The sequence below is a fragment of the Ranitomeya variabilis genome, chromosome 4 (genome assembly GCF_051348905.1).
Source record: "Ranitomeya variabilis isolate aRanVar5 chromosome 4, aRanVar5.hap1, whole genome shotgun sequence".
In the NCBI taxonomy this organism is placed as follows: domain Eukaryota; kingdom Metazoa; phylum Chordata; class Amphibia; order Anura; family Dendrobatidae; genus Ranitomeya; species Ranitomeya variabilis.
Window position 1 is genome coordinate 576,291,500 of NC_135235.1, and position 27,505 is coordinate 576,319,004.

Here is a 27,505-nt window from a genome sequence, read left to right on the forward strand (position 1 = left end):
AAAAAACCCTAAATCAGTATAGCAGGAAAAGGTCAGTAGAGCAGGAAATGGGAGAAGACTTCTGGGCACAGCAGACATGGTTCTGGATGTGTCACTTACATAGAGGGATGTATAGATTAATGTGTCACACTATGTACACCTATTGTAAAATGTTAGATCTTAACCACTGCTCTACATACTATATGTAATACTTCATTGTTGTCCAGGCTAACTAGGGGTATGCTAGAAGGGTCAGCAACATGCATTGTATGTTGCATAGGAAGTGGACTACGCACTTGACATTTGGTGATGATGACGACGATAAATATCGGATGGCCGATGTTGTTGGCTTCATCAGTATCGACTTTGGTGCGGTGACGACGGTAGAAGGTGGAAGTGCCGGCGGCTCATCTCGAATGGGTTTAGAGTTCTCCTTTGGGCCAGTAGACACGGCAGAAGGTGGCGGCCTACTGATTGCTCTTCTGGGATCTCTACCAGATACAGTGACTGTGGTGACAGGGTTGGAGGGAGGTTGTGGAGAAGGTAAGATTGGCTCAGAGTGTGTAGGGGAAGGAACAGGGACAGGCAATTTCTCTGCACCCATTGCCGGGGCAGTCTCTTCTTCTTCAGTAGTATCCATGGACTTTTCAGGTTCTTCCTCAGGGGGTGGAGGTGGCTCATCTACAATGTCTGGTGCAGGTTTTGTTTCAATCTTCTTTGACACAGATGAGTTAGTTTTTGGGCGCTTATGGGGAGGCTCGTCATCAGCAGGCATTTGACCTACACAAAGAGAGAAGGGGGTAAGTATACTCAAAGCCCCACAAAAAAAGCTACTGCAGCATATAATCTTACAAGACTAGCTTTGCATAAGCTTTAAAGGCAAATTTTTGTTCCTCTACTAGTGGGCCGGAAATGAAAATAAAACTACATGGCTCCTCACCTGTACATATTTTACAGTTGAGATCAAAAAGATGAGCACGGTGCTGGCTTGTTGTGTCATTTAACATGCTGGTAAACACGTCGGGCACAGCCAAGCTACTCTTTTCTGGAGGCCGAGCAGATTCTTGCTGTTCCTAAAGCAGAAAATACATGTCACAATGGATCAATCAATTCTTAAAACAAAAAGTATCCAAATAAAAAGGATGAAATGGAACAATATAATTCAAAGAACAGGACAAACCATCAACAAGCAGAGCAGCTCTGGTTACTATAGCTCACTGCCATATAAACCCAGACAGGTGTTATGAATAGAAACTTATGCCAACCATATGCCCAAGTAACACATGTGATAAGTGATTGTTTTGCTAGGATGACCTCATCTATTCCATTTTTATCCATTACCCACCCCTTCAGTATCGGACATTGGAGGAGATTCTTCCATATCGACTGTGTTCCTGGGAGAGAATTTATTTCCCCCTCGAGACTTGATCTTCAGGACAGCACTCTAAAGGGAAAAACAAAAGACAATTAGACAACACGTCATAAGCTTTCCTTTATATCGGAGACTAGCAGGTTATCGGCACATCCATCACAGTGAAGATGCATTCTCTGGAGAGGATCCTCAATACTCAGAATCAGGTGGGCTCTACCTATTGATGATATACTAAATAGTAATATAAAAAACGCACCGCCTTAGGTCCAGCTTCTTTCCAAGAAGAAAGCTTCTTTGATATGAGGTCTTCAGGCTTTAGCCGCACCAATTTGGGCAATGGGATTTGTTCATGCAGGACTCTGTGAAACAGTCCCTAAAAATAGAAGATGAGCGCAATATATTACATTTGAGATGTAAAGTTAGCACAAAACACCACACCTTAGGAGTCGTACATATTTCCATGTTCTTTGGAGCATCCTCAAGCACAGAATAATAGTATTAAAGGGGTATGATGTTTTACCTGATTTTTTGGATCCTTTAGGTTAAACATGAGGTGTCGGTACTTGCTCTTGTAGCGGTTATCTGTATCCTTAAAGAGGTTGAACATTTCTTTTTCAATGTTAACGGCAATCCTTGTAACTTCGCTCTCTGTCATCACCAAGTCATCGCTGTCATTCATTCTGTGTTGAGGAAAGAAATATAAAGTTTATATTTCTTGTATGGTTAGGATGTTAATGGGGTTTTCTGGTGAAAACAAGTTATGACCTATCCACTGAATAGGAAATACCTTATTGATCGGTGGGTGTCTGACCAGCACCAAATGGATAGGACAGTGCACATGCTCGACCGCCACTCAATTTCTGGGGGATGCTACAGAGTGCGGCCTTTTACTTTTTCAGACTGCCACATAAAGAATGAATGAAACAGCTTTCAGGGATTTTGTAAAGTAGATTTATAAAAAAAAAAAAAAAAGGCCTCCTGTCGAGAATAAAAATTCCCCCATTCCTGCACATAGGTGATAACTTGTTTTTACTGGACTACCCCTTTAAGCATTGTAAGACAGGGCTGCTAACACATTTTGGTTATTGTAAGGCCAGGTTCAAACATCTGGGTTTCACAGTCTGTACCAGCTGCAGGTCTCTTGGCTCTACCTAAAACAGCCTCAGTATACAAGAAGTGGTCCACTTCAGGTCAGGAGGCCCGCATCTGGTTTGTACCGAGACCAAGAATCCCGAATAGGTCAATCAGCCCTGACAAGTAGTGTTAGATTATCATTAAGTAGCAGCAAATATTACCTAATATTCTCTAATTATTGTAATGCATTAATTTAGAGCAGGGAGTAATAACTGTAGAACAGGTCACCTATATCAGATCACTGGGAGCTAGATGCTCCACCGTTAGCTATTTGCAGTATCCAGATGTAAATCATGTACAGCCGGACCACCACGGTCCTGTACACAGTGTATGGATCGTGCTGAGGTGCTCTGGCCACTAGTCAAGTAAAAGAGAGTTGAGCTGCAATACTGAGAATGGTCACTACTCAATGTACAAGACGGCGGTGTTCTGCCTCCATATACCGTTTATATCCAGACTCCTCAGGATCTACGGATCTAGTGGTGCAGTGTCAGACCTCCATGAAATAAGGTCGACTCAACATCATAAGCCTGAAAACCCCTTTAATAAAGAAAATAAGGATGTAGAAAAAAAACAAAAAAAAACAACAGGTCTACAGATGTAGTATTCTGCATCTGATATTCCCCTAGAAAATTGTCATATCCATGAATGAAAATGTGTTCTATACATCTATGTAAAGTTGTCTCTGCAGGTCATTCCTGCAAGCCTTAATCAGCTGAACAATAACCAGGTAAGGGCTACTCCACAACCTAAAGGATATGTATTTAGTGATTGTCAATAGGGGATGTGTGGCGACTAGTAATCAATAGTTATCTGAATACATATCACTAGTCACTCAACACATTAACCTTAGCCTAATGTACAAGTGTAGGTTCACCTATAACTACTGACACTGGATGGGGCCAATGGTATTTGTCAAGCCAGGAACCAAAAAATTCTACTGAATTCAAGTCCGGTACTTGTACGAATCTATGACCGTAACTAACCTTTCATGGAAAACTTATTATCTGCGCACATAGAGGTTCTCTCCACACAACTGTCATGTCTAACAGAGTCTAATTAACCCCATCCTTGGCGCAAATTTTGGCCAAAGGTGTTCTGTATGATGGCTCTTATACTGCCTGTACAGCTGGATATCAGACATTATTCCATTTCTAACACTAGTAAAGACACCAAAAGCTTCTTCCCACACCTTTTCAGGAGAATCTCCTTCAGCGACCTCCGAATGTTCTGCCGTATCTGAACATTAGGACCCTGTTGTGAGGAGCTGGATGTTGGCTTGGTGGACACATTTGATGCTGGTGCGGAGTTTGTGTTTGAGGAAATTGAGGTGGAAGCTGCATAAGAGGGAAAAGTAGATGGCTTTTTGGGCAAGGGGTTGGACGTGGTCTTCACTGGAGCTCCTGAAGACGATGGTTGAGTTTTCTTGGGGATTGGGGGTAATTTACTAATAGCAGAAGAACTAGGACCAGGCTTGGGTTTGATAGATTTTAGGTCCTTGCTGCTGCTTGTCGTAACTGGTGTCGGTAATGGTTTGATAGGAACCAAAGGTGTCGGTAATGGTTTGGTAGGAACCAAAGGTGTCGGTAATGGTTTGATAGGAACCAAAGGTGTCGGTAATGGTCTGGTAGGAACCAAAGGTGTCGGTAATGGTTTGATAGGAACCAAAGGTGACAACATCTTCTTTATCATTGGAATTCTTGGTAGAGCAGAGATTGACTTCATCCCCGGGGATGTTGGGGAAGGAGGTGGCTTTTTAATAGGAGGGGTTGGAGTCTCCGATTTCTTTTCTGGTTCTTCAACTTTCTCTGCAGCTGAAAGTGAAAAGAAAATGTAAGGTTAACAATAGAATCAGGACTAAGAAATGAAGACCAATTGGGTTGATGTGGCATAAGGGTCGCTATAAATAAGAGTGAATGTGGCGTTTTATGTGACGTATATGTAATAGCAAAAGAAAAAGAGAAAGGTCTGCAGATATAACATACATGGTGCACTGTGGTTCAGTACACTATACAACTGTAATCATGGGTCAAAGAACATTTCATGAGAACACTGAATTACTGCACTAAAATATAAAAGTTACACACCAGTACTATTTGCACACTGTATTCGCCCATTCATATTCTCAGTTTAATTTATTTCATCGTACCTCAGTTTCATCTACATATATATTCCCCCTTCATTATAGATACAGTGCCTACAAGTAGTATTCAACCCCCTGCAGATTTAGCAGGTTTAATAAGATGCAAATAAGTTAGAGCCTTCAAACTTCAAACAAGAGCAGGATTTATTAACAGATGCATAAATCTTACAAACCAAAAAGTTTTGTTGCTCAGTTAAATTTTTATAAATTTTAAACATAAAAGTGTGGGTCAATTGTTATTCAACCCCTAGGTTTAATATTTTGTGGAATAACCTTTGTTTGCAATTACAGCTAATAATCGTCTTTTATAAGACCTGATCAGGCGGCACAGGTCTCTGGAGTGATCTTGGCCCACTCCTCCATGCAGATCTTCTCCAAGTTATCTAGGTTCTTTGGGTGTCTCATGTGGACTTTAATCTTGAGCTCCTTCCACAAGTTTTCAATTGGGTTAAGGTCAGGAGACTGACTAGGCCACTGCAACACCTTGATTTTTTGCCTCTTGAACCAGGCCTTGGTTTTCTTGGCTGTGTGCTTTGGGTCGTTGTCTTGTTGGAAGATGAAATGACGACCCATCTTAAGATCCTTGATGGAGGAGCGGAGGTTCTTGGCCAAAATCTCCAGGTAGGCCGTGCTATCCATCTTCCCATGGATGCGGACCAGATGGCCAGGCCCCTTGGCTGAGAAACAGCCCCACAGCATGATGCTGCCACCACCATGCTTGACTGTAGGGATGGTATTCTTGGGGTCGTATGCAGTGCCATCCAGTCTCCAAACGTCACGTGTGTGGTTGGCACAAAAGATCTCGATCTTGGTCTCATCAGACCAGAGAACCTTGAACCAGTCAGTCTCAGAGTCCTCCAAGTGATCATGAGCAAACTGTAGACAAGCCTTGACATGACGCTTTGAAAGTAAAGGTACCTTACGGGCTCGTCTGGAATGGAGACCATTGCGGTGGAGTACGTTACTTATGGTATTGACTGAAACCAATATCCCCACTGCCATGAGATCTTCCCGGAGCTCCTTCCTTGTTGTCCTTGGGTTAGCCTTGACTCTTCGGACAAGCCTGGCCTCGGCACGGGAGGAAACTTTCAAAGGCTGTCCAGGCCGTGGAAGGCTAACAGTAGTTCCATAAGCCTTCCACTTCCGGATGATGCTCCCAACAGTGGAGACAGGTAGGCCCAACTCCTTGGAAAGGGTTTTGTACCCCTTGCCAGCCTTGTGACCCTCCACGATCTTGTCTCTGATGGCCTTGGAATGCTTTGTCTTCCCCATGTTGACCATGTATGAGTGCTGTTCACAAGTTTGGGGAGGGTCTTAAATAGTCAGAAAAGGCTGGAAAAAGAGATAATTAATCCAAACATGTGAAGCTCATTGTTCTTTGTGCCTGAACTACTTCTTAATACTTTAGGGGAACCAAACAGAATTCTGGTGGGTTGAGGGGTTGAATAATAAATGACCCTCTGAACAAACTTTTCACAATTTAAAAAAAAAAAAAACAAACAAAGAAATAACATTCTTTTTTGCTGCAGTGCATTTCACACTTCCAGGCTGATCTACAGTCCAAATGTCACAATGCCAAGTTAATTCCAAATGTGTAAACCTGCTAAATCTGCAGGGGGTTGAATACTACTTGTAGGCACTGTATTTTGGTCACATGATCTCCAGTCTGACAACCAGTCCAGTACATGCACCAATGTGTAGACAAGAAGTTAGTCTGACTTCCTGTGAACTACAGGATGACATTATCAAATCCCTTGTGGCAGCTCTCTAACTCCTCCCCACCCAGCTCCCACTACTCTCCATGGTCCCCTGTATGTCTCCATTACAACTAAAGATATGGGGTAAAGTGTTGAAACTAAAAGAAAAACCTTGCTGTCCATAGCAACCAATCATAGAGCAGGTATCTTTTTTTTTTAATCTTGAACTAGTAAAATGAAAGCTGTGCTGTGATTGGTTGCTATTGGATACAAAGGCAGTTTTTTTCTTAAGACAGTTGGATAAATCTGCTGATATAATTTCTACTTTAAAAGCAGTGATATAGTGAGACTCTGCTGTATCCACGTCACACAGGATACATACTCTGCTGTCTATACATCACAGGTTACACAAGACTGCTGTATATACACTACATAGGAGATAAACTGCTGTTATGCACATATCATACGATACAGACTGCAATATATACATCACATAGGAGAGACTGATGTATATGTCCATCTCCTGGCAAAGAGACTGCTGTATACATACATCATATAGGCCATATCCAATCTGCATGTATACTTCATGGGCCAGAAGCACTGTGTCCCATATCCATCATCAACCATTATATAGCAGAAAAAGAAGTGTGACGAGACTGTGGCATCATAGAAAATGGAGTCCACATTAGGGGAACCACATACAAGAGGAAGGAAAATAAGTCAGGATGGCATACAAAACCAGACCAACTAAAATAGCTATACACAAAAGCAATACATTATGTAATAGCAGCCTATGCTGCACTATTATAAGCAAAAGAAAACTTACTGGTCTGCATTTTAATACTTCAACTTGCAATTCCGCAACCACTTCACTCAGCAGTGCTGCCCCACTCCACAACCTACTTCATTACTGATTAGAAACTTGCCTCCTTACACCAAAATGCACCTCGCTACTACTATTACTACATGCATCTTTTCTCTAACCCATTTTTTCCATCATTAGCCAGACCCTTCTACTAAACATGCAACCATCACACCCACACAGAAAATGACTGGCCACTGGGACTATTCTAAACAGTGTGATTTTTTACTTTGGCACCTTTTGTGATTGGATCCATTTACCAATTAAAAAATCACATCCATATATGTGATTGCAGGGTTGTTTGTTGCTTGTGTGCAGGAAGCTTAGCAGCCACATTCCCTCCACTAACGGGAATTACAGGTATGTGATATTGTCAGCATCTGAGCTCTGATCGCTGCTGTTAACAGATTAAATGGTGTTGTCAATCTGATCGCAACTGCTGATGCTTGCCTTTGCCAACCAATGGCATCCCAGATAGTCTATTTATATAGCACCAACATATTCCGCAGCGCTTTACAGTTTGCACACATTATCATTGCTGTCCCCGATAGGGGCTCACAATCTAAACTCACTATCAGTATGTGTTTGGAGTGTGGGAGGAAACCAGAGACTCCGGAGGAAACCCACGCAAACACGGGGAGAACATACAAACTCCTTGTAGATTTTTTCCTTGGTGGGGGTATTTGAGCCCAGGACTCCAGCGCTGCAAGTCTGCAGTGATAACCACTGACCCATCGTGCTGCCCATATGTGCTCGATGGGAAATAAGTCCGGAGACACTGGCAGCCATGGTAGTACATTAGTGCCACACAAGCCGCTCACAGTAGCAAGATTAACACATTCACATTTTCTTGTGGCAATGCCCACATGGTCTCCAAGACGATCTCCAGCGATCATTGCATTCAAGATGAAAGTGGAACTCGTCACTGAAGAGAATAGACCTCCATTACAGCTTCCACTGTTTAGCTCCACACCATGATAGCCTGTTAAGAGTGGTAGGCGAGGGCAAAGGAGCACATGAAGCTGGATGTCTGTCCAGTAGCGCAATGTCGTGCAAGCACCATCTTAACACTTTACTTGCAAGTGAAATTGGACGTCACATGCCAAGTCTAACGCAGCAAAGAATGGATCACTACTTACTAGTGATGAGCGAGTATACTCGTTGCTCAGGTGATCGCCGAGTATTTGCTAGTGCTCGGAGATTTAGTTTTCGTTGCCGCAGCTGCATGATTTGCGGCTGCTAGACAGGCTGAATACTTGTGAGGAATGCCTGTTTGTTAGGGAATTCCCACTTGTATACAGCCTGTACAGCAACCGTAAATCATGCAGCTGAGGCGAGGAAAACTAAATCTCCGAGCACTAACAAATACTCGGGAGATCACCAGAGCATGCTCTGGGAGACGAGAGCAACAATGTTATTCGCTCAGCACTACTTACCACTCTATAAATCTCACAATATTACATGGGAAATGCCATGAAGAAACAATCACGAACGAACATTACACTGGTGCTGCTCCTGGGTTTGTGGTGTGTGAGGTGGCATGAAGTACAGTAGCCGGATCCCTCAATACTATCGAAGTACCTTATCAGCTCGACGTTACGTTCATGATTGTGTAACCAGTAGTACCGCTATTTCTCCAAATTATCCCGGTAGCTGGTTTCAACAAAATGCCAGGCTGCATATTGCGCTTTGTACAGTGAGCAGCCTGTGTGGCCTGGTCGCCTGTCAAGCACTTCTGGGATGTCATTGATCAGCAATTGCAAAGGAAACTCAGCCGTGGAGCTTTCTGATTTGCCCAAGTGCATTCTGAGTGGCATTTTTTTCCTCAGACAACCATACCAATACCCTCATTGATAGCAGCAAATGTGTGTAAGTGCGGGGATTTCCGTATGAGCCGTTCATTCTTAATAATGAATATTTCTTTAAAATGTTATGTTTTTCATCTTTTGTATATCGGTAACAGGTCAGAGAGGCCCGGCGCCTGCGCACTGCAGTACTTTGCTCTGCCCTCAACAGGGCAGACAAAGTACGCCTGCGCCGGAGCCGCGGCGTAAAGACCCGAAGAGGACGTCATGGAACGAAGATGGGAGGCGCCGGAGCGTACCGGAGACAACCATTTGACCGGACCGCAGCGGGACCGCCCCTGGGTGAGTATAATCTAACGTCTTTTTCTCCTCTTTCAGGTAACATCGGCGGCTTATCTACAGCATTACAGAATGCTGTAGATAAGCCCCTGATGCCGGTGAGCTTACCTCACCAGCGATTTTGGGGGTGACAGGTTCCCTTTAATGTCTTAACTTGCCCCCTCTGTGGGTGTCCCTCAAGACACTTATCTGGCAACAGATCATTGAATCCCACAGGTTTCAGAGCCAAATTGTGGCCCATTATAGTTTGCCTGTAACCCAAATGTTACCATTTTTCTGCGGTCTAGAATTTCAGCATGTCATTTTATCCTCCTTTTCTTGCTTTCAAAACTCAAGTTAGAAAGAAAACTGAATTAATCGTCCTTTTCCCTATACATTACTCGACACCCCCAACAGTGCTATCCATCACAGTTGATGGCATCACACCTTTCCCATTCTCAAGTCTGCTGCCTAACCTTTTTCATTCTCATCAGTCTTTCAAACCACACATCCAAGCCTTTCTCACCTACTGCAACTCAAACATTTCTCTGATCGCTTATTTCTCATATCAAAATATACTTTAATAGTCTTCATTATTTCAAACCCCGACTTTCATTTTACAACTTCCTTTTCAGTGGCCTCCAACGACACTTTCACCCCCCTGCATTTCACCCTTAACTCTGCTGCCACCTATCACCTCTTAAGAATCCCTTCAAAATCATATATTGCAACCCACATATGCATTAAATGAAAACCACAGATTGGTGATATCTCAGAAAGCATCAAAACCATACAGTTTGAGGGTGAGGGATTGATCAGATAGATTTCATTTAAAAAATGACCATATGTGGCATATCATTCCATAGCACAGTGGATGACAGCTCTTATATGACAGTGGTCATGGGAGATTTCAACTATCCGGACATTTGTTGGGAATCTCTCTCAGGCAAAACTAACAGGTCAAGCAAATTTTTATCCTCTCTTGCTGACAACTTTATCTTCCAAAAGGTAGGGGAGAAAACAAGGGAATCTGCTACCTTGGATCTAATCCTTATAAACAGGGATGAAATTGTTGAGGAGGCAAGAGTGGCTGGGACCTAGGATGTAGAGACCATACTATTTTAGAATTTTGGATAATTAGAGGAGAAAGACCGATGTCAAAGTTAGATTTCAGAAAGGCAGATTTTAAGGGACTCAAAGAATTGGGGGGATCCAATGGCTGGATATCCTTACGGACAAAAAAGGACAGGAAGGATGGGAAATCTTGAAAAATGATTCTCAAAAGCACAATCATGAACAATTCTGAAAAGAGGGAACAGGAAGCATTTAAGGAAACCATCATGGATGAACACAGAACTTAAACACATGCTAAGAGAGAAATGTTTATTAACCCCTTACCGACATTGGGCGTAACAGTACACCAATGTCGGTAGCCCCTGCTTTGATGTGGGCTCCGGCGGTGAGCCCACATCTTTTGCGGGACATGTCAGCTGTTTTGAACAGCTGACATGTGCCCGCAATAGCCGTGGGTGGAACCGCGATCCACCTGAGGCTATTAACTAGTTATCTGCCGCTTTCAAACTTTGACAGGCATTTAAATCGCGCTTCCGGCCATAGGACCGGAATTATGCACATTGGTCACCCGTCACGTGATCGGGGGTCAACAGTTCGTCAGCATGTCAATCAGATGTCTCCTTGAAACCTCTATTGTTGTCAGTGTCGGATTCCTATAAGCGCCAAACAGTGGTCAGCATAGTAACTCAGCAATTCTACTACATTGAGGCGATCTGATCATCGCCTCCATGTAGCAGGTCCGATCAAGTTGCACCAGCTTCTAGTCTCCTATGAACACTATTGAAGCATGGCAAAAGTAAAAAAAAAATAAAAATAAAACATCACCCCCCTTTTGCCCCATTAAAAAAAATTGCGCAAGTTTTCACCACTTAGATAAAAAGGAACCTAGACATGTTTGATGTCAATGAACACGTACTGACCTGGAGAATCATAATGGCAGGTCAGTTTTAACATTTAGTGAACCTAGCAAAAAAGCCAAGTAACAAACAAGTGTGGGATTGCAGTTTTTTTTGTTTTTTTTTTTGGGGGGGGGGAATTTCACCAGACTTGGAATTTTTTTCCCGTTTTCTATTACATGACATGGTAAAACCAATGGTGCTGTTCAAAAGTACAACTCGTCCTGCAAAAAATAGCCCTCACATGGCCATATTAACAGAAAAATAAAAAAAGTTATGTCTCTGGGAAGGAGGGGAGCGAAAAATGAAAACGCAAAACCGAAAAAATCTCCTGGGGGTGAAGAGGTTAAATGGAAAGAAGGAAGCATATCTTAAGAAGAATATAATGCTGTCTGCAGAGTGCAAAGCAGATTAGCTAAAGCGGACAATGAATTAAGGTTTGCAAGAGATGTCAAAAGCAATAAAAAGGATTTGGGGGATATGTCAAAAGTAAAAGAAAAGTCAGAGATGCTATAGGATTTTTACAGGAAGAAAATGCTGAAATGGTAAGATAGGATGTTGAGAAGGCCGCACTTTTAAATTCCTATATTGCATCCGTTTTCGCTCGGAAATAAACATAACATCAACTGATCTTCACTGTCCTGATAAAGGAATAAAAGAATCAAGGTTATCTCTGAAAACAGAAAGGTAGTGAGCAAACACTTTGCTAACATAAATCAAGTCTCTTGGTCCAGTTGAAATACACCCCAGGGTACTGAAGAAGATAGCAGAAGAAATTTTTGAACCACTCTCCATAATCTTTGAAAATTCTTGGAGAACAGAAGTCCCAGAGACTGAAGAGCAGCAAATGTTGTTCTTATCTTCAAAAAAGGAAAGAAGGTGGACCCAGGGAACTATAGGCTGTGAGTCTGACTTCTATACCAGGAAAGATCTTATAACAATTATTTAACATGTATGTAAGTACCTGGATAAGAATTAAGTGATTAACCAGAGGCAACATGGGTTTGTAACTAATAAGTCATGTCAGACTAACTTATAGTAATTTCCCTCTATGACAGAATCACTGACTGGGTGGATCAGGGAAATGCTGTAAATATAGTATATCTTGACTTCCGGAAAGCAGTTTGACAAAGTATCTCACACAATCCTTATTCAAAAAGGACTCCGTATGGAATGGACAATACAACTGTTATGGATTCATAACTGGCTTAGTGATCGGACACAGTGGTCGTAAATGGCTGCACATCTAGTTAGAAGAATGTCTCAAGTGGGGTACCACAGGGCTCTGTCCTGGCCCTGTATTGCTCAATATCTTTATCAATGATTTAGACGAAGAAATTGAGGGTAAACGGATTAAATTTGTGATGACACAAGGCTAGGAGGGATAGTTAATATTAGAGAAGAGAGGATTCAAAAAGATATAAATAAACTGGAGCAGTGGGCAGCAACTAACTGAAAGGTTTTTAACAGGGAAAAATGCAAAGTACTACATCTGGGCAATAAAAAAGACTTGGGTATACTAATAGATCACAGACTAAACATGAGTCAACAGTGTGATGCAGCAGCAAAAAAGGCAAATACAATTCTGGGATGTATTAACAAAAGCATACAGTCTAGATCAAGTGAAGTCACTATTGCCCTCTACTGCTCTTTGATCAGACCTCATCTAGAATAGTGTCCCGTTTTGGGCACCACATTTTAAAAAAGACAACAACAAACTGGAGCAAGATCAGAGAAGAGCGACCAGAATGGTGACCGGTCTGCAAACCATGTCCTATGAGGAACGGTTACAGGATTTGGGAATGTTTAGCTTGCAAAAAAGAAGACCGAGAGGAGACTTAAGAGCGGTCTACAAATATCTCAAGGGCTGTCACATTGTAGAAGAATCATCTTTATTCTCATGTGCACAAGGAAAGACTAGAAGCAATGGGATGAAACTGAATGGGAGGTGATAGATTAGATATTAGAAAAAACTTTTTGACAGTGAGGGTGATCAATGAGTGGAACAGGCTGCCAAGAGAGGTGGCGAGTTCCCCTTCAATCGAAGTCTTCAAACAGAGGCTGGACAGACATCTGAGATGGTTTATTGAATCCTGCTTTAAGCAGGGGGTCGGACCAGATGACCCAGGAGGTCCCTTCCAACTCTACCATTCTATGAATCAGTTATCTTCAAGACGACTCTTCAATTTTACTTGAACACTATTAGCTTAATAAAAAGGTATCCAGACGATGACAGAGAATCATGCTTACATCTTCTCTCTAGATACAAGAGGCTTCTGTGGATTATATACCCACATCTTCATCCAACTAATTTGTTAACAGCGCCAGTCTGATATTTGGGCTTCGTAGAGGCATGTCCATCCATCTACTGTGACGAACACCACTAAAAAGTGTCATCTCTCAGCCTGAATGTTTTGACTCCCCCCCCCCCCCCCATCTGATACGGTTGTAAAGGGGGTAATATGCTCCTGATTGATAAGTTTGCATTGGCAGCATGGCTGAGCCATTGGCTTGAACTGTGTATTCTTAAGATACTACTTGCAGAGGTATCTTTGCCTCTGCAGCATGGTAGGAGCAAAGGGACACAAGCTTGCCAATTGTAAATAGCTCCAGAGCAGAGTTTGCATAGAAAACAGCTTGCAAGCGAGCCTTCTTGCCCAAGAATCAGGCCATCTCTGAGGTGGCCATTAACTTGGCAATCAACTGTAAACAATTGTGATGTAACATTACAGTGTACATCAACTACAGCGCAAAAAGCACATTTTGCATAATCGCCAAAGAGGCCGTCTACTCTACTAGTTTTCACTTTGTCTCAGAGAAAGTATTGGAAACATTAAACTAGTTTTCTACTGTAGAATATATACTGATCAGCCATGACTCAATCCGCCGAAGAGTATCAATTCTTAGTGCTGAAAACAAGAAGCAAGCTGAAGTGTATTGATCCGTGTGACTGACGTTTGTTTTAGGTTAAAATAACTGTCAAAAAAAAAAAAAAAATAGAAAGAAAAAAAGAACTGTCTCAGAACTAAAAAAAACAGGGTCTCGTGGGAAGTTTTCGGTATGCAAGTGGTTGGAGAAAGGAAAACCAATGGTCCTGCAAACCGTGTCATGGATGCTCATCAATTTGTAAGGGGACCAAAAGATAATCTGTCAAAAAAGAGCTAAACTAAAGCAGTTTCTGATAAGATGCACAAAACTCTGTGGCTATTTTACAGAATAAGGAAGGCAGATTTAATGCTATGGGTTATTGGTAGATATTCACGAAGCCTGCCAACAAAAAATAAATTTGAAGGTTGAGGTTAGATATCCCATGAAGCCAATAGCTTATGCCGCCCACATTAGATCCAGACTTGCTGTGAACTGTCAAGCATTTACGGTAATTCCTAACTGAATGGTATTTATCCTAGTCGGTGGGTTGTTGGACAATAAACCGTTCTTTGATACACAGTTGTGTAACAATGAAGACTTGCAATCACCCTGCATTTACAGTATATAGCCATTTGGTGAAGGCCTTTCCTTCATATCAATTATTCAAATTCCATGATTTTTCCATTTTAATTCTTGAGACATTTATATAATATGGGTTGCTCTCTTGAAATTCATACCAATAGAATTAAGAGAACGGCTATCTCAAAAAGGAACAATGTCCATGTTCGTTAATGGGATAAAAACAATCAAGCTATACCAACTAATTAGAATAAGAATTGGGGGGGAGGGTATCCGTGATTACTTAGGGTCTGACCTCTGGGGCCCCTAGTCATCAAGATCTTGGCTCCACAAACCCAAAAATGGGCCTGTGTAGCCCTGCCTTGAAAGGAGGCATGCATGACCGATGCTCCATTCTTTGTCTATGGAACTGCTGGAGGACAGTACCATAGTCCTTTAAACAATTAAAGGTTTAGCATGCGTTCTTTCACTCCATGTAGGATGGGCTGCAGAGCCCCATTCTCAAGTTTCCAAATGCCAAATCTTGAGATCGCTGGGACGCCCAGTGGTCAGACTCTTATTAGCAAGTTATCCACCAACTTATTGATAGATTTGATTTTTGGGGAACTAGTTAAGGATCTTGAGGCATCCCTTTAGTCAAGTATATGTGAAACAAATTGCCCTATTCAAGCACTGTTCTGTTAATCCAAAAATAGTGTCACTTATTGGGCAACTTCACACCCTGTTACAGCACAGTGCATGGTTTGAGTTGAAACTATTGCATCAAATGGGAATTAAATAGTGGTAAAAACTAATTGAAAAGAATTATTGATCCGTTCATGGTTAATTGCATGAAGTTATGTGAACATTGACACTACGCTTCAAAATCTTAAGTTGCACTACATTACTGCTATAGATTTTGCTAGATGGCTCTAAAGATTAGCATCCTTTAAGGCAATACTGCCATTAGCGAGAATCTGAGTCATTGGGCCTGGCTTGTATTAACCTTCCAAATAAAGTGACGGCATCCAACTGAACACAAAAGTGTCCAGACATACTAAGAAATTGCTGGTTATAACAACCCCCCTCCCCCAACTTTCTGAACAGCTCAATGCATTTTTTGTTTGTTTTTTAACTGTCATTTTAGAACTAATAGAAAGTCATAAAAAGTCCCTTTTCTATAACAGTACTTCTAGACCACGTCCTTGCATCCTTCAGACTGTATCGGAGCACACGCTTTCAGTGAACAGCACGAGTCGAACTGTGCTCTACACCACTTCGATTGAGGTCTTTCCAATTGCAGGCTTCTGTGGTTACTTGGCGCAAATGTCTTTTTTTGGACATGGCTTCCCGATGACACACTTTTGGAAGGTCTTCGGTGCTTTAGTTGTCCCATTCTGTGAGCTTTACAATCCACTTCAGAGCTCTGCTGTTACACCTCTAATCTTACCAGAGGCTTAAAGGGTCACCAGATCAGCAATTCAGAGATATGTTGGAAGGACACATCCCATGTCAATTACGCAGTTAATCTTTCAGTAACACTCATTTCTACAGCACATGCTTTATATACCTATAGTAGTATGACCGACATTATAGAACTCACTTATGCCCACCTTTAATGCACTAAAAAAAATAATTAACAGCTTTTCTATCACAGACATTTCTGAAACAAATCTGTCACATTTGAACATATTGTTAATTAAAAAATACAAAAGGTCATAGGGCCTCAAAAAATTGCCCCTACTAGACACCAAAAAAAACAAGTTATCTCCAATCCAAAGGATACATACCTGAGGCAGGGACCCAGTTTTTCAAATAACAGGGATCTGTGGAGCCTAACCTTGAATAGAGCAAAGGTTGCCCTCTGCTCCATTATTTGCATTGTTGACAGTCCAACAGGGAATGAAGCCAATGCTAAGCATGCATGTCTGTGCTCCACTCAATTTCAAGTCCTGAGAAAACCCATTCAAGTGCTGATTTGAAATCCTTTTCACTAAGTAAAACATCCCAGTACAGGAATGTGGTAAGTTGTGATGGGTGAAGAGTAGTTTCTAAAAGCTTAGGAGGGGCCAAGAAGGCACTCATTCAGGGTTTGCTTGCACTTTAACGTTTGGACATTAAATTTCTTGACATACCAGAGAAGAAAATCTTTGTAAATGCCAAAGTAACTGGATTATAGAACAGGTGAAGCTGTTCTATCAAGGTGGTTTCCCGCTACTATATTAACTGAAGATGCCATGGATAATGAAATTGTTATTTCAAGTATTCAAGCGCATTTTGGGTGCCTGACAATGCACTATGGACCTTTTATTTTAGGAAGTGGTAAAATATATCTAGCTCTCATTAACCACGTCTCAATTGGCAATAGCTGTTAACCTGCTGTAGAACCTGATCACATCTTTAGCTCTCTACATTTGGGAGAGGGAGAAATATCACCTGGTCTTCATGCTATTAATTGAATAGGTATGATCCTAGCCTTAGTAATACTTCAATTTAAATTGTTTATAATTAAATGTCAAAACGTGTCATAAGGAAATTTTATATTTTGATCTGTGGAATCTCTAAAATGAAGAAATGCAGCTCTCAGCTAAGCACTGCTCTCTTCAGACACTGAAGACTGAATGCTTTAGAAATTGGTTGCGGAAGCAATACTTAAAACTACCACAGATCAGTCATTGGCATATTACTAATTTTAAACGTTTTCTGAAAGGACAGTGTTTCTCTATATTGATAAGCTAAAGTATAAAACATTTGCATCAAGGGCATCTGATAGCCATGTCTTAAACCTCCTCTGCATGGCTACAGTGGAGAACCAAGATGTCATAGCGGCTGATGGGAAAAGGCGTTCCCACGAAACATACTTACTGCGGACCTCCAGCAGTGGTATTTACCCGCTGTGGATTTCATGGTGAAGTAGGTGCTGGGGAGCCACGCATTTCACCCTATGCATGTCAAAGACTGAAATTTGCACTAACTGCAGCATGAAATTAACATATTATGAAACCGAAACCCACAGCTCCTTAATGTATACTTAGGATATTTTTTTCTGTAGCACGTGCAAGAGATTTCTAAAAATCTCATGCACTATGCGAGGAAAAAATGCAGCAGAAAATCTATTGCACGTTATGCCAAAATGTTGCCCCACTCACACAATACGCAAACTTCTTCACTATTGGTCTAAATTAATGCTTTATAGCTGTCCTCTATAAAATTAGAATTTTCCTATCGTCAGTATGCATAGGCATATAGGAATAAATCCTACATATTGGGTACATATACATTATTTCTTAATTGCAAAGGCATGTATAAAGAAAAGAAAAAAAAAAACTATTTAAGGACTTAGGATATGATGTGCTATACACTTACAGCATAGTACGCACTTCCCCACAGCAGGCATTTAGGTAATCAGCAATGCTGTGGTAAGGTGGAGACATCTTTTCCGACTAACTTTTCTCCACAAAAGGTTAGATATAAACTAAATACTACTGTCTAAACATCCTTCCGACTTGGCCACGAACATGTTCACAGGACGACCACCAGCTGCTCGCTGCCATGGTTGTCATACTCATATGGTAAATGTAGCAGCAAAGCTTTTTATCATTATTTGGAAATAAGAGGTTGATTGTGAAGTAGTTCCTGTGCAGTGCAGCACAAAAACAAGAATGCTGCCAAGAGAAATTCCCTTTAGGGTCTCCTATAATCTTCTGCGTTACTGAACGATTACGGTTTTAGAATCCATGTTCCACATGAGTAGTCGGCAGCTTTCAAAAGGGTCTTCACGCCACACTTTCCTTGGTTTAGATTTGCTGTCAACTTTAGGATGAAATCCGATTTCCATGCCTTGCAAAGAGCAAGAACTGCAATGAAAATTCTACTTAGGAGAGATGTGTTTGTAGGTTACAAATTCTGTAGAAAGCCATCAATACAGTTTATTTCTGATTCAAGTAGAGTGGGTTTTTAAAAACCATGTTGTACTGTAAATTCAGCATTACGTACACCATGAAAAAAACACAACTATATGATATGGCGGCAACTACATTCATACATGGCATATTAGCCTATACCTTGTTATTAGTGGTAGCAGACTACTAAAATGAAGTAATATTAGCTCTCACAAGGCTGTACTAAGTATACGTCAAGTCAGATAGCAGAAATGAAGATGATCAAGCGCTACTGCTCTACTAAAAAATGGACAACTGATTTGTATGCCAGTCTACATCTAGGCTTCAAGTCATACACCAAAGGGGCACAGCCATCCGCAGAGGTCAGCAGTGCTAAACAACTTCTTTTAATACCTGCATTCAGTCATTACAGTTACTGGCCTAACAGGCTGCTTTGTGCATATAAACTGACCACTTCGTGTCATAAAGTCACAAAAGCTACACCAACTTGTTGCTGGAGTAGTGTAGGTCTTGGACAGATATAAACACACACTGCTGGGGACTGATCCAGTGCAGGACTCCAATGCTGCTCTATGAGAACAGCCATGGTGAGGAAATGCAAGGATGTTTAGCTGAGCATCCGCTCAGAGGGTCAATAACTGCAAGAGGCAGAGGAAGTCCGTCACACCAACTTGAATATTTACATAAAGAAGGCACAGGGATGACTTGTCATAGAGGGAATTTCGGTGATCAGAAGACCCGTTGAACATTTATCACCAAATAGATGAGACATGTTCTGTGTGGGAAAACATCTAAATCTGCATCTGACACCATTGTACACAGATAAATGGAATGCTAGCCACACAACTCTATTCACTTATTTGGGGAACGGCCCAGCAGAGCTTCACGAGCATGGCTTCTCTGTTGATTCTCCACCTAAATAGAATGAGGGCATATGTGCAGGTCTCATAGGAGATAAGTGCACTTTAACAGTTATGAGATTCTCGGATTTGTCAAAAATGCCTGTGTTGGGAACACCTCTTCGATGCTCTGTACCAGTTTTCTCTGTGATACTTGCCCCACCAATGAGGCATCCCTAGATGATGATGATAACCACCTGAGGGAAGGGAGGCAGATTTTGTAGCCCTGATCATTTCTCCATTACTTTCTCTAGTTGCAATCTCCAGTTTATCAACATAATTTGCTCATGTATTTTTTTTTAATTATACATCAGGTTGAGGAGGCAAATTTGCTCAGGCACTTACAGTTGTCGAGGCCTAAACATCAAGGTAGCCTGGTGATGCCCCAGGAGAAGAGGTTTTGGAAGTTGGGCTTTATACTGTGGGAATGTTTTCAGCACAATTTTTAGGGCAGGAGTTATTAAACTGAACCTATAATCTTATTAAAAAAAACGCTATTTAGCTGTAGACGTGGTTGTAATCTGCAGGTGAAGAGTGTTTTAAACATGTTCAGCTGTCTAATGGGAAGTGCAGCTACAGTGAAAAGATGACGATATGTTCTCATTGCAGCCTCCACTTGCAGTCATAGGGGTGGCACTGGGGCTGTATCAGTCATTGCTCACTATACAGTGAACGAGCTGCAGTCACTGCCCCTTCACCCAACCATACAGCAGCAGGCTGTCAAACTGCAGGTGATTACAGCGAGCACACTAGTGAGAGATGACTGTTCTCTGCCCTGTGCCACACAGTGGACTGGAAGCAGCAGTTGCTTTTAAGTTTTAGGTTTATCTTTCATTTCTTGCTGTTGCTTCACGCACAGATAAACAACAGGGTATGTATCTGCAGGTATTTTTTGTTCTAACAGTCATGATTCCTTTAAGACATCAGTTGGCCAGTAGGAAAACCTTTCAATAACAGGCTTCTTTTTGCAATCATGTAACAGTCCCCAGTAAGCTGGCAACGCCTTCAATGTCAAAGCTGAAGATGTAATATCCTGCATTTTCGTAATTTCATAGAACCCTTTTTAGGACTCCCCAAATGATAATGGAAATAGGTTAATGTTATTGCATTCCATATATGCAATAGACTCGAGACTTTAGGGTATATGGTCAAGCTGACAAGCCCAGAAATATAACTGCTCGTCGGTGCTCTATGTTCAGAAACACTTAAGTGTACCAACCCGTTACCTTCCAATGTCTTCCGACTTATCCACAGAACAGGATGGCTTCATTATTACGCAAGGGGAGACCATGTATTCCTCCAGACTTTGCTGCTTTGGTTGGAACGATGGTGGCCATGAAAAGAGCATAAATACACTCTTGATCTGTTCCTAACGCAGTCATTGAACAAACAGCCAGATTCTCAGGTCGTCCAGTATCTCCACCAGTTCTGGTGGAGAGCCACCTTATCCCCCCCCCAACCCCCAAAAAAAAGATTAAAGAAAAATGCAATACCCCCATGCAGATGTGCCTGCCCACAATGGAACTGAAAGGTAATAAGTATAATGAGCGACGCAAAACAGTGGTTTGATTTAACAAAAAAATAAAATAATAATAATTGTAGCCGAAAATACTTGTGGATACCATACCAGATTACTACACCCATCTTCATGTAAAAATAAGACTAGTACATGTGCAGAGAAAACTCATGTTGCAAATCACAACAAGTTTCTTCTGGCTGGGAAGCATCACATCTGCTCTTGTAGTAATTTACATAAATTCACCATAGTTTAATGGTTATGCACATCTTCGCACTAATTTTTTCTTAAGCGTTGATGAACTTCCTGAAGCTAAGTTAAAGAGGATATCCGGGGCTATAGAAAAAAAGAGGCACGTACGGTAGTTGCGAACAGTCAACTACCTGTCTGTCGTACTGGGCTCTGGTCATTGACCCCTGCTGCCGGAGATTCTGCTGCTCCCTGTTAACAGAGCAGCGGTTTCTCTTCCTGCTGACAGGGCAGGATTACTAGTATCATGCCGATTAGACAGTGGACTCACGTTGTTTAACTGGGGGAAGCAGTTTGTCAATCACCCTGACGGCAGTAGTCCCACCCTGTCAACAGAAAGAGAAACTGCTGCTCTGCTGACAAGGAGTAGCAGAATCTCTGGCCTGAGCAGTCAATGACCTACACCGGGTACAACAGGCAGATACTTGCCTCTTACCAACTGCATGTCTTTTTTTTTTTTTTTTTAAGTAATGGATATCCTTTTTACGTAACTTTCAAGATATAGTCTTTATCAAGATTTCTGCCATTTTGCTGCTGCCTGTGTCTGCAAGTCCTGTAACCGAGTCATCCGCATTAGGCGTCTTTTACATTTGCCGTGTTTTTGCGGGCCGTTTTTGTGGCCCCAATAAATTTTTATGGGGCCGTAAAAATTTGTCGAGCGCCATACGCAGTAATTTCCACAGTGAATAAATATCAAGCCTGCTCGATAATTTTCATGGCTTTTGGACACGCCCCCATTGAAATCAATGGGGCCGCAAAAACAACGGAAGTTTGCCCAGTTTGTTGATTTTGCGGTACACCATGAAGTCCGTAGTTGCGGAACGCCGTATTTTTACTAGGACACCCCATGTACTTCATGTTTATCACTTCGAAGGCCTGCCGAGACACGAGATGGACCTATTCCAAACCAGAAAAAACACGTTCCGAGAAGATTTTTGGGGCAGTCCGTGAAAATTGCAGCAATAAGGCCAGCAAAAACAGGCAGCAAAAAACACGGCAAGTGAAAAAAAAAAAAAAAGCCTAAATGTTATAAATGTCAATGTTGCTGCACTTAACAGCATTCTGATCTCACCCTCCTTGTCCAGGACTCAGAGACAGCAGGTAGAGGACTGCACACAAATCAGGACAATGTAGACAGAGGACAAAGCATGCGTTAGGGAAGGTGGTAGAAGGAGGGGGAAAAAAATAACTACAGAAAGGAAGAAAGCACACAAAGAGCAAATACGTGCACATGTGGTGATGTATGAGCTAAAGACAGCAGTACCCTGGACATACACAGACCTGACATCCAGCCTACATTACTGGGATGGACAGTCTCAGGAGAAAAATCTAACATTTTGATCAGGCTGCAAACTGCAAGGGGTCTAAAGGCGAGTGAGGATAAAGGACTAAAACTTTGTGCAATTTTATTAAAAGCAGTGAATAATCACTTCCAAGTCAAAAGTGCCCATAACCTTTAACCCCTTTCCGACATCGGGCATAATAGTATGCCAATGTCTGACGCCGGTGGTGAGCCCACATCTTTCCCAGTACATGTCAGCTGTTTTGAACAGCTGACATGCGCCTGGAATAGCCACGGGTGGAATCCCGATCCCCCTGCTGCTATAAACCCATTAAATGCCACTGTCAAACACCGACAGCAGCATTTAACGCGCTTCTGGCCATCGGAAACCCGCCCACAGGTGACCCCTGTCACGTGATCACGGGTGCATTGGCATGACAATTAGAAATCTCCTGGAGACCTCTATGGTTGTCACTGCTGGATTGCTGCGAGTGGCACCCAGTGGTCAGCGCTCATAGCAAGTGAGTAATTCAGCTACATAGAGTTGATCTGAGTAGGGTTGAGCGAAACGGGTCGTTCATTTTCATAAGTCGCCGACTTTTGGCAAAGTCGGCGTCTCATGAAACCCGATCCGATCCCTGTGCGGGGTCGGCCATGCAGTACGCGATCTTGGCGCCAAAGTCGCGTTTCGTATGACGCGTTTAGCGCCATTTTTTCAGCCAATGAATGAGCGTGGGCAGAGTGATGACATAGGTCTTAGGGGAGTGAACGCCTATCGTCATGTTATCGCTTGTGCGCAGTAGGGATTTGGAATGTGCAATACGAAATTTTCTGTGCTGGGACGGAGGGGGAGAGAGGGGGAGAGAGGGGGGGAGAGGGGGGGAGAGGGGGGGAGAGGGGGGGAGAGGGGGGGAGAGGGGGGGAGAGGGGGGGAGAGGGGGGGAGAGGGGGGGAGAGGGGGGGAGAGGGGGGGAGAGGGGGGGAGAGAGGGGGAGAGAGGGGGAGAGAGGGGGAGAGAGGGGGAGAGAGGGGGAGAGAGGGGGAGAGAGGGGGAGAGAGGGAGAGAGAGAAAAAAAAATAAATAAAAAAATTTCATAATAATTTCCTTCATTGGGTTTCGTGTTTCGGCCGAAACCCGACTTTTCAAGGTGGTCGGCCGATTTCACTCGACTCGACTTTTAAGACAGTCGGGTTTCACAAAACCCGACTCGACCCTAAAAAACTAAAGGTCGCTCAACCCTAGATCTGAGCATCGCGCCTCTATGTAGCAGAGCCGAATGGGTTGTGGCAGCTTCTAGTCTCCCATGGAGGCTATTGAAGCATGCCAAAAGTTAAAAAAAAAAAAAAGTTTAAAAATCTTAAAAAGAAAAAAAAACTATAGTAAGTTCAATGCACCCCCCTTTCGCCCCATTCAAAATAAAACAATAAAAAAAAAACCCAAACAGACATATTTGGCATAAAAACAAAAGGATTAACCTGATCGCTAAGCGGCGTAGCGAGAAAAAAAAAAAAAGACAACACGCCAGAATTACATTTTTTTGGTTGCTGCGACATTGCATTAAAATGCAATAACGGGCGATCAAAAGATCGTATATACACCAAAATGGTATCATTAAAAACGGCAGCTCGGCACGCAAAAAATAAGCCCTAACCCAACCCCAGATCACTAAAAATGGAGACGCTACGGGTATCGGAAAATGGCGTGCATTTTTTTTACCAAAGTTTGAAAAAAAATTTCACCACTTAGATAAAAAAAGAACCTAGACATGTTTGGTGTCTATAAACTCATAATGACCAGGAGAATCATAATGGCAGGTCAGTATTTGCCTTTTTTTTTAGGTTCACTAAATGCTAACAAAAACCAAGTGTGGGATTGCACTTTTTTTTTTTTTTGCAATTTCACCGCACTTGGAATTTTTCCCCCCATTTCCTAGTACCTGACATGCTAAAACCAATGGTGTAGTTCAAAAGTACAACTCGTCCTGCAAAAAATCAGGCCCTCACATGGCCATATTGACGGAAAAATAAACAAAGTTATGGCTCCGAAAAGAAGGGGATCAAAAAACGAAAACGCAAAACCGAAAATACCTCTGGGGTTAAATTGGTAAAAAAAAATAGTGCCATAGTGAGTTCGGTTATAACAACCTTATTCAAAAATTTCTATCACATAAGGGGTCATCACAACATGGAAACGGTTACATGCTGCAGGTATGCACACAAGGCGTCTTTTGGACTCTTGTGTACCCCCCATCACTTTTGTTATTAAAATGATACTGCAGAAAAGCGCCACAAGCGATTTCCTTGATACGTCTCAGTGTCTTTTGCGACAACTTCGCCAATGTCTTTCTATTATTATTCAGTAAATAAGATGGCATCAGGCACCAAAAAATGGTCAGGTCTTTTAGCCATTTCATGGCTTTTGAAACTTTTTAGTAGTTAAAAAGTTACAAAAGACGAAACATGTACACAGCAGGTTGTTTTTACATTGTGTGTACTGATGAGCGAGAGTGCTCGGATAATGTGTTATCGGAGCACACTCATGTCCTAATCAAGTATTTTTAGCAGCCTAACAAACAGGTAATCCCTGCACATGTTGCGTCTGTCTAACAGCCGCAAGACACGCAGCAGAGGCAACTCGTGCATTTTTTTCGAACATGCCGAAAATACTAGATTAGGACACAAGCGTGCTTATCCGAGCATGCTCACTCATCACTAATTGTGTGTACATATTTTTGCCTTTTTTGTAGCGCTTTTTCAGATGATTTCCCAGTGGAAACCACCTGAAAGACAGTTCAGATACCACTAGGTCAGCCCAGCTAAGGTATCTTACAGTGAGGGTGCATAGTTATTGTGCCTGAGCCATCACATGCTGTTACTGTTTGGGGTCAAAATGTGGATCCTGTACAGATTGAAAAATGCTTATTTTTTGTTTGTCTGCTGCAAAAAAAATACAGAACAGCAGAGCAAGTCTTCTGTAAGGCAGATTGCCAACAAACTGTTTCTTAATCACGGTAGAGAACGGTGTGTAAAAATAAGATTTCACATGAAGGTGCAATAAATTGTTTTAATTTTTTTTTGCCAAAACAGTCACAATAGTGTCATCACTTACCTGTACCGTAGTCTGCTGAAAACTGAAGAGATCTTCGTTTGGCTTGCATTAGGTTGCATTAAACAAATGGTTCACATGAGGTTAAATAAACAAGCTTCGCTAATTTGGGTGCAAAGCATTCGAACCTCAAAAGAGTAAGACCTCAATTAGGCAACCATGATGTATCCACATGTTAGATTATGGTGCTGTTTGTTCGGGTCCCCGCAATAACATGGGTACCAATATAGCCACATCAGGGCTGTCTGTATGAGGCCTAAACAGAACTCGGAGATTCGGGAAGCTAACGAGCAAGTCGCTGTTTAGTGGTACATCAGGAGTAACTATGTGGCAGCTAGGTTCTTCGGATGCTAGCACAGGTAAAATATGTATTTTTATAGTCACGGATGTCACAAATCCTATTGACTTCATTTGGAAGACAACTTGGATGTTAACCCTACGCTGCCTGGTAAAGTGAAATTTCTCATTCTTGTTTAATTGTCATTGGAATAAGATGTAAGTAAGAATAGAGGAGAGTAGACTATTTAACCAAGTTGGTTAACCCTTTGCTCAGTTTTGCATGCTTTTCAATAACCCTACAACATCTTTAGAGCAGTAAGTTACCCAAGCTGGTTTATAAATTACATTGACTTTTAGCCATCATGAGTTCAATACTTACCCTCATTTCTATTGCCTAGATTATCCCTATCTGAAACCAATAGCTTATAGGACAGTAGTATGGGGGAAGATTGTGGTATGTTAATTATTGTGCTGTTTAGATTACCGGCCGTATGAAACCATGTATAAAGATGATGCATACGTGTTCAGTGTGTTGGCAGTGTGAGGGGGGGAACTCCTATGTGATACATACATTTGTAAAACAGTGTAGACGAAACGGCAGCAGTCTTTTCTGGCTTTACTGCAATGTAATTATGGTCACTCTCCCAGGAAGGCGCGTTGCCACCACTTTCCATTTTCAGCCCACTGCTGGTTTCTCCTTCCATTCTTGGTATCATCACTAGGACTTTCTTCATTACAGAATCCATCTTTTCAGGGACTGCAGATTTCTGTACAACCGGAAGGTTTGGTGAAGTCTGTCCAACAAGCAAAATTATATTAAGTTGCAGAAACAGCAACAAGATTTAGTCTTAAAAAGAGAAAACTACTAACAGTTTATTAGGAGCAAAGAAAGCAAATCATTTTAGGGGGATGCTTTACACTTATGAGAACAGCTGTGGGTTTTGGCTGCACCACAGTGTGAGTGCGTGTGCGTGCACTTTTAAAAGGAAAAAGTATCACCAGAAAATGGTCCTTTGTATTACTTGTAGTATTACTACTATTACTGTATTACTTGTAGTAGTTATTCTGGAAATCAACATGCACATTAGCCACAATGAACAGATTCTGCCCCACTGTTTTATCATCTACTGAAAGAGGGGAGAAGAGGAGCTGTGACATCGACTATTGTGGATCCTGTGTTATCAGCTTTGTATAGAGGTGTTATCAATCAGTTATACTATTTGCAAGAAGCCTACACCTGTAAACTCTTTCTGAAAGGACAGAAAGTATAACCCAAAGGGCCAGTGTATAAAATGAAAAACTAATACATTTTTATTTATTTATTTTTTTTTTTTTAATAAAGATCGTAATATGAAGGGGAAGGAGAGGAGAAAAAAAAATGTGGGGAAAAAGCCAATTAAGAAAAAACACACACACACTTAAATCATGTCATTTTCTGAGAACAAACTGTTTAAACGTTACATTTTTCATGTTGTGTATTTGATTATTTTCAGCACCCATTTGCAAAATAAGGTTGCTTGTGTTTTCTTCATTGGGTTTTTTGTGGAGTTTGAAATGCTGCGGGTT

General features: G+C 41.8%; 1 protein-coding gene across 3 annotated transcripts in view; it reads right to left on the minus strand.

The window, feature by feature from the left end:
* Positions 1–27,505, minus strand: part of DIDO1 (death inducer-obliterator 1) — an 81,800-nt gene that overhangs the window by 7,668 nt on the left and 46,627 nt on the right. For all 3 annotated transcript variants that reach the window (XM_077252906.1, XM_077252907.1, XM_077252905.1), the window contains 7 exons: positions 26,511–26,733; positions 3,678–4,299; positions 1,872–2,031; positions 1,608–1,724; positions 1,325–1,423; positions 920–1,052; positions 276–759 (listed from right to left, as the gene is read on the minus strand). In XM_077252906.1, the coding sequence (XP_077109021.1) occupies positions 276–759; positions 920–1,052; positions 1,325–1,423; positions 1,608–1,724; positions 1,872–2,031; positions 3,678–4,299; positions 26,511–26,733 (1,838 nt within the window). The remainder of the gene's footprint in view (positions 1–275; positions 760–919; positions 1,053–1,324; positions 1,424–1,607; positions 1,725–1,871; positions 2,032–3,677; positions 4,300–26,510; positions 26,734–27,505) is intronic.